We start from the raw sequence: 8,116 nt of genomic DNA, 5'->3' as shown, positions 1-8,116 counted from the left end.
GTTTAGTCCCGGACCATTAAAAGTTACAAAATAGTCACTCGATTATACATATATTCCAAACTTGTCATTTTTCGTTAAAAATGATGATCGTCTAAGTTAGATGTTAACTTATTGATTGAGATATGATACAATCATATTTTTATGATGTATGTTATCACAACCATAGCTTTTAAGAATTGCTCAGTGACATAATGTTTCGAGCAATGGCTTAGTGACATAAATTGGTTTAACGTTCGATAGAATAGTCAATAGTCACTTTAGTCTCTATACTTTTTTTGTAAAGAACCTTGATCTTTAATGTTTCATTTTAAGTCAAAATTATTTATTTTTAATCAAAATCATTAACTAATGATCAACACTTCTTTTTTACTATACGTGACCTAGAACATTGATGTGGTATTTTCACATATGTATAAGTGATGATATAATATTACATCAATAAAAACTTTTCATTTGTATAAAATTATTTTTATTAATTTAATCATGTATCATCATTTGATTGATATAATTGATATAAAGTAAAAAAATGAAGGTAGAGAGAATTAAACTCCAGTATTGTAGGAGTGTCGGGCCAACAATGTTATTTAGGTTAGACTGTAATCGTAATTAATTACATATATATTTACAAAATATATTCATTATAAGATGAATTAAATTAATTTATGTTTATAACATGAATTTTAATTTTTTTATTTATAATATTTTAAGGTTTTTTGATATTTTAACAATGTTAGTTTTTTTTATATTTTTTTCTATTTTTAATATTTAACCCTTATCTTGTGTAGTTTACCCTAAAGTTAAATAGTGTAATCAGACGACCAGCATATCTCAAATTGAAACTTTTGAATGGTTGGTCCGGCTTTTCCATCCATGCTTATAGCTGTCATGCTTTTCTACCTCCACGAGAGCTAAAGTTTGGTAAATCAAATAGGCAGTTGGAATTTAACATCTTCAAACGTTTTACAAGCCATTGAATAATATATATATATGATGATTGATTGCTGACAAACGCTGTCAAATACAGTACTGAAATTTATCAAGCCGGTATAATATATTACAGATTGATTCAATTTAAGATTCAAATAAATATTTTGATAGGTTTCTTACTTCTTGTTGAACTAATCCCACAACGCGAGTACAGGTCAACAGAGATATTTGCAGCCAGAACTACGAACCACCCATGAAAACAGCACCATGTCCACTAGATTTCATGTACTTCTTTAACAAAAGAACCAAGATTGCAATGGCCAGTCCAACAGCAGCCCATGTAAACAAGCGGTCGTCCGCAGATCTTTGAACCCTCACCTCCGGCCTCTGCAGTGGCTGATGACTTGGTTCCCTACCAGGAATCTCTCTCACTGCCGCCCTCACCCTCATTTCAGCATTGCCTGGATTAGCATTGGTCTGAGCAAGTGGCTCTTCTTCAACAGCCCCGTCGTGTACTGTTGGATTCAGTGGTCCATTCTCAGCAACCATAGTAATTGTATCCTGCTGATTAGCCTGAGCTTCTCCATCACTGTTGGTAGGGTGTTCTTCTGAGGCCTGTGAAGGGCTGAGTTGAGGAACAGAGGGTGCCTTGCTTAACATATATTCATGAATCTGTACCACCAAAATTTTCGTTAACAGAGAACCAAAATCACCTTATTCAGGTGTAATTTATGTAAAACATACCTCATCAATAAGCTTTTGCCGCTCAGGAGTCCCAAATTTAGGTGGAGCTTCACGAGATTTAATGGCAAGGGCATGACGTTCTTCTTTCTTATAATCTAGAGAACCTAAGGCACCATTTGGGCTGGTGGGCATGAAAGCGATCAGTGCCACTAGAGCAGTCCTCACTATCAACACCAACAGCCAGATTAGCCAGTTTTCATCTGAATTTTGTTCAAGCTAGAAGGGAATGTACAAATTTTCCTTGAATACTCAAAAGTTGAAATTAGTTTCTTATCATTCAATACACGTCTTGTATTACATTAAAATTGGGGGCAATGTAATCCTTAATATAGGGCCACTTTATCCAACTTTCAGGTATTAAAATATCATCCCTTGAATAAATAATAACACAACCTTTTGGTTCCGATCCAAAATACAGAAAAAAAAGGACAGTCGAATTAAGAACATGCCAGAATGCAGGAATAGAAAACAGTACTAATGTAACTATATCAGTCTAAATTTTAGGAATGGTTGCATCTCAGCTAGGTTAGCTGATCACCCCATTCAAACAATGTAGGAGGGAACTAGAAATGTAAGACCAGAGATCGATTAGGAGAACTAAAAGTAAAAAATGCATGTTTTTTTTTTATAGAAAAAATGCATGTGTTTTTGTTTCGCTTTTATTTGCTTATAGGCCTTATAAGTAAATAGAAATGAGAATCAGATCAAGTAAAAATGATAATGGAGTGATCTTGTGGCATTGCCTAATGGAGCTGGAGACATTTTCACTATTCCATTTCAGGTGAGGTTTGGTATTGGTAATCAATGAACAAGACAATAGAGCTTAATTTTCAGCAACAAAGAGATTTACTAAGAAGGTCATGGAGACTGATAAATGAATATATGTTTTCTTGAGCAACCAGTTAATCCGGATCTTAAGAAGGTCATGGAGATTCAAGTTCATTAGTTGCCAATAAGATTTTTGTGAATGCTTTTGAAGAATGTCATCAAATAGCAATAGAATCAACATTACAACATACAACTACTTTTTCATTACACTCAATATCCAGATTTTATATGCAATTTGTGCTATAATTATGCGTTTAACATTCAAGAGAAGAGAATACTAACCACTCCAAGATGGCTGCCAATGCTCAGGGTGGTGATTCGATATACTTAAGCAGATTTTAGTTTGGGTTTCGAAACGCCCGTTTGGCTGAAATGTAAACAGGCAAAGAAACTTGTTACCACATCCAATTAGATAATTACCTACACAAAAATTATGCACATATGTTTGGATTTATTTATAAAGAGAGCGCTTACTGTCAGCAACATAAATGAAGGAGGCTTAAACGGATACTCAGCAGGCAATCGGATCCTTCCATGATAAATCCCTCCTTCAAATTCAGAATCCCTGGGACCCCTAATTGCAAATTGCCATTCGAATATATTCTCCTGAAAACCAATCCAAATGAGAAGAAACCCCAATTTATCATGAAGATCCACAATAGTCTCATAAATCAATGAACAATTTGCTCCTAATTGGACATGAAACCAAAAAAAAATCTCAAAATCATCAAATAAATCCACATTCCATCCAGGACCTGAATCATCAAATCAAACTAAAAAAGAAGCCCTAAATCTTGAAATCTGAGGGGAAAGAAAAAAACAGACCTCGAGAGGGAGGCTCATGAAATCATCAGAAGGATTCGATTGCATCTCCTTAACCTCCTGTAATATCCTCTTCACCCCCGGATTCTTGAGGTTGTACTTGTCTTCGGCCATTGGATCACGATCTGACAGAATATCAACCCACCACAGGCACCGCCGCCGCTACCACCTCCGTTCCGATCAGCTGACTAACCTCGCCGGTACATAAAATAAGTGTTTTCGAGTGTTGGAAATGAGAGGATAATCAGAGACAATGAGATTACTTATTTATTTAATCTGGCGCTGAGTTGTTCATTCGACACGTCATGTAACGCGTGTTTGACGACGTGGCGTTACTTTATTGGATGGTAGCAATTGGGTTTTGTACATATTGGTTTCGGTGACTTTTTATTTATTTAAAAATACTCTTTGAATCAAAATTAAGTTTAGGCTGCTGATATGAAATTTTTCCTGCATCTTTTGTGCTTCACTTGTTACGGATGAAGTCTGATCACCGTCCTTTAATGCTTTTAGATGTTTTGGGCTTCTCATGCGGATTTTGATCGTATGCTGCGTGAAAATTGCAATTCTTCTTTGCCTATCTCTGAGACAATTGCAAGTTTTTCCACTGCTGCAGCAAGAGTGGAACAAAGCTGTCTTCGGGTACATTGGAAAACCCAAACGGATGCTTATAGCTCGTCTTAGGGGGGGTTCAACGTCTTCTTGATCAACACCGGTTGGCAAACCTTGTAAAGCTTGAAACCAAGCTACTCGGTGAGGCTAGAACAGCTACTTGGTCATGAGGAATTACTATGGAAACAGAAATCTACTTCAAATTGGGTCTCCTTTGGTGATCGGAACACTAAATATTTCCACTCCAAGGCCCTGTCTAAGCGTCCTCGTATCTCAATCCGGATGATCAAATTAAACGATGGCGAGTGGTGCGATAATGATGATGATTTGCGAGCAGCGGCTACCGAGCATTTTAGTGGCCTTTTCTCTGATCGTTCACGGTCCACATGTACTTTTCCTATACTGGATTGTTTCCCGAAACTCTCAGCTGCTGATGAGATCCGAGCACTCTTAAACTCTGTAGCCCCTCTGAAGGCCCCGGGTGTGGATGGGCTGCTCGCGAAATTTTTTCAGAAACATTGGGCTGTAGTGGGTGACACTGTCTGTAAGCGAATCCAGTGAATTTTTGAGACCTCCTCCTTGGACCCGTCCTTAATCGTACAGTGCTCGTACTAGTTCCAAAGAAGGATTCTCCCGAAGGGTTTAATGATTTCAGGCCTATCAGCCTCTGTCCTATACAAATTGGTAACAGAGATCATTGTTCGTCGCCTTCAGTACATCATTCCCAAACTAGTGGGTCATCACCAAATTAGTTTCATTGTCGGTCGGAACATTCAGGAAAACATTATAATTAATCAGGAGATTATGCATTCTATGAATTTGAAGCATGACAAATTTGGGTGGATGGCGATCAAAGTCGACCTCCAAATGGCTTTTGATAGTCTCAAATGGAGTTTTATCAGAGATACAATCCTTGAAGCCGCCTTCCCCACATCCCTGGTGCGTCTTATCATGAGTTGTATTACTGGTGTCACTAAGGAAGTCTAATGGAATGGTGAGCTATGCCCGGCTTTCACACCTGAGAAGGGTGTCCGCCAAGGAGACCCTTTATCGCCATAACTATTCATCCTCACCATGGAGCGGTTGAGTCACCTCATTCATCACTCGGTTGCATCTGCAACTTGGGAGCCCTTTCGTCTTCCAAGATCTGGTACCCCGCTATTTCATCTATTTTTTGCGGATGATTTGCTTCTTTACAGCAAAGCTAGTACTGATCAGTCTATTGCAGTCTCTCATATTCTGGATATATTTGGTCATCATTCTGGCCTCACAGTTAATAAACGGAAAACGGAATTCTTCTCTCCTAATAACCCATGGCTACTCTGCAGCAAATTAGTGAGCAACTTGGTTTCCACCGAGTGGAGGAACTGATAACTACTTATTTTATGCAGTCCTGTCTGCTTCCGAATCATGTCTGTAATAGCATTGAGCAGCTCATCCGCCAGTTTATTTGGAAATCTAGCCATAGCGATAGCGCCTTCCCTTTGGTCAAATGGAGTACTTTAGCTCAACCTTATAAGCATGGCGGGATCAATATCCGACAGCCGTTTCTTCACAACATCTCTCTTTTATGGAAGGTTTCCAATGCTTTGATCACGTCCCCTGAGGCGCTTTGGATTAAAGTCTTACGTGAGAAATATTCCGTCTCTACAATGGTCCCGGAATCTTTACACCGGAGCTCTTGCTCACCCCTTTGGCGATCCATCTCAAAGTCGTGGACCATTTTCCTCTCCAATAATAGGTGGTCTGTTGGCAATGGCGAAACGGATAGTTATATAGTACGGTAGACTAATATACGACTAAAGAAATACGTTATTTAAAATGTTATTAGTTTTTTAATATTTCCGGTAAAGCGCTACCTAAAACATTATTATTTTTTTTACTGATAGAAAAAATAACATTTTAGGTAGCGCCTAATATTAACATTTTCGGTAAAAAAAATAATGTTTTAGGTAACGCTTTACCAGAAATATTAAAAAATTAATAACATTTCCGATAGCGCTTTCCATAGTCGTATATTAGGTTGTCGTACGGGATACATTCCTTGGCGAAACGATTCGGTTCTGGTATGATAATTGGATACCAGCCATCGGACCTATTCACCTCTGGAGGAGTTCGCCTTTGGTCCAGTTTAATGATGATCTTGTGGACACTACTGGCGATTGGGATTGGAATCGACTTATTCCAATCTTAGACACCACCGCCATATCTCATTTGCATGGCGTTCCATCTCCACGATCGAGTTTAGGTGCTGATCGGTTTCATTGGTTGCATGGTCTGTTAAAAGTGCATATACAACCCTTGCTCAAAGTTGTTGGCAACCGACTTCTCCAATCTGGTCTCTAATCAGGAAACAGCCCATACCTGAACGCTTAAGGGTTTTGTTATGGTTGGTTGCACACGATAAGATTCTGTCGAACGTCAACGGGTGTAAAAGAGGTATAGCTGTATAGCTCACGACCCCGCTTGTAGTTCTTGTGGTGCGAGTGCTGAGGAGTGCAGAATAGCCGCGGATATGTGGAATTCCATTCCCCATGTTCGCAATCGCAACACCCCGACTTTCTTCCAGCAAAGTCTTCTTGATTGGCTTTATGAGAACTTGAGTTGCTCTTCACTTGTGCAAATTCATGGTGCGACCCTACCATGGAATGTTTTCTTTGCCTCGATGATTTGGAAAACTTGGAAGCACCGAAATGCTCGTATTTTCCAAAATGCTAGCTCCTCATCTGACGCTTTGCTATCCCATGGTCTCCTCTGGCAAACGTATATCATTCTGGGCTCCATCATTCAAAAGCTTTCCCAATTCAATGGGAACCGCCGCCCATGGATGCCTTCTGCCTAAACACAGATGGAGCAGTGAGCAAAGACGGCAGAAGCGCAGCCTGAGAACTCATGAGATCGCATGATGGATCGTTCCTCATTGGTTTCACCCACAAGCATGGCACCTCAACAGTTGTTCAATCGGAGCTTTGGGGAGTTCTTTTGGGGCTAGAGCTAGCTTGGAATCATGTTTCCGTACAATCCTTTTACAGATTGATAGGCTCCGATGCTTTTGAGTTGATTACTTCGGCAAAAGCGGATAGCCATCTCACTTTGGTTCGTCGTATTTTTGAGTTTCTGAATAGGGCTTGGCAAGTGGATTTCTGCCTAATCAAGCGCGAAGCAAACATGGCCGCCGATTTCCTGGCGAAGTTCCCTGGGTGTGCTGATGGAGTGCTTCGAGTTTTTGACACAGCTCCCCCGGCGATGATTGGTATTCTAGAACGCGATGTTCTAGGACCTCCTTATTTGCGTCTGTAGCCGATTTTCTTGGCTCATTTCAATTTCAAAAAAAAAAATAAGGTTAGGCTTGAAAGGATAAGCCGGCTAAAAATGTCATGGTGGCCTAATCAAGGAAGTGGACTTTCTACCTAAATATACCGAGTGAAAATATCGTAAAGGAAATAAAATTCACTTTTTTATTATTTCTCGAAATATAGTCCTTTAAAAATATTGTGGTTTTTATAGGATATATTTATTGCATACGTATTAAAAACGAATTTTACAGATGTGATAATATCCTTGAAAGATATGTTTAGTCGAAAATTCATAAATGTTAGAGGTGTAAGAGTTTAATGTCGAAAGATTGAAAGTTATGTTTGAATAGACACACTTTATACTTACCTCAAATTAATAAAAAAAATAACTTTAAAGATTTAAATTTATTTTAATGCTTATGTAATTTTAAGGTTATATTATGTTAGTTTCGGTGGTTATCTTATTATAGCGTGACACACACTAAAATGAAGGCTAAATGTTAAACGTTTAAAATTTTGGTGTTGTTTTGTGGATTTTCTAAAATTGCATAGATTTTTTTCTATAATTAACCTTAATTTAGGATATTCAAATATCCTTCTTGATTTTGTTTTACGAAAAGAAATGAACGAATCGATAAACGAGTTCATTAATAAGTTTGTTTGTGAACATAAACGAAACGAACATATTTTTATTCATGTTCGTTTGTTTATTGAATGAACATAAAAAAAATTAATCATACATATTTATTTAGCTTAGCAAATTAACGTTATTTGAACTGTTTATAAACTATTCATCGAATGTTCTCTTCATTTATGTCTGTGTCCAAGCATAACATATGAACATAGACTTTTATACTATAATTTAAAATTTTTAGCAGACCCTCTTC

At 38.0% G+C, this 8,116-nt stretch overlaps 1 protein-coding gene across 1 annotated transcript; it reads right to left on the bottom strand.

The window, feature by feature from the left end:
- Positions 1-1,128: 1,128 nt before the first annotated feature.
- Positions 1,129-3,572, bottom strand: LOC120201829 (ubiquitin-conjugating enzyme E2 32-like). The gene is made up of 5 exons (XM_039202365.1): positions 3,325-3,572; positions 2,974-3,105; positions 2,782-2,866; positions 1,672-1,835; positions 1,129-1,599 (listed from the first exon to the last, which is right to left on the bottom strand). Exons 1-5 carry the CDS (start codon positions 3,433-3,435, stop codon positions 1,168-1,170), a joined length of 924 nt encoding a protein of 307 aa, XP_039058296.1. The 5' UTR covers positions 3,436-3,572; the 3' UTR covers positions 1,129-1,167.
- Between the last annotated feature and the right edge of the window lie 4,544 nt (positions 3,573-8,116).

This window comes from Hibiscus syriacus, unplaced genomic scaffold, assembly GCF_006381635.1.
Source record: "Hibiscus syriacus cultivar Baekdansim isolate YM2019G1 unplaced genomic scaffold, ASM638163v2 tig00008013_pilon, whole genome shotgun sequence".
NCBI lineage: Eukaryota > Viridiplantae > Streptophyta > Magnoliopsida > Malvales > Malvaceae > Hibiscus > Hibiscus syriacus.
Note: the sequence above shows the minus strand (reverse complement) of the source record. Positions and strands in the feature narration are given on the sequence as shown.

What these genes read in the sequence shown, in the direction of transcription:
- LOC120201829 (XM_039202365.1), bottom strand. Translation starts at nt 3,435, where the DNA reads ATGGCCGAAGACAAGTACAACCTCAAGAATCCGGGGGTGAAGAGGATA. An exon ending in CTTCATTTATGTTGCTGACA is followed by an intron (nt 2,867 to 2,973) that starts GTAAGCGCTCTC and finishes TTTACATTTCAG; the next exon opens with CCAAACGGGCGTTTCGAAAC. An exon ending in TTGGCAGCCATCTTGGAGTG is followed by an intron (nt 1,836 to 2,781) that starts GTTAGTATTCTC and finishes TGGTGTTGATAG; the next exon opens with TGAGGACTGCTCTAGTGGCA.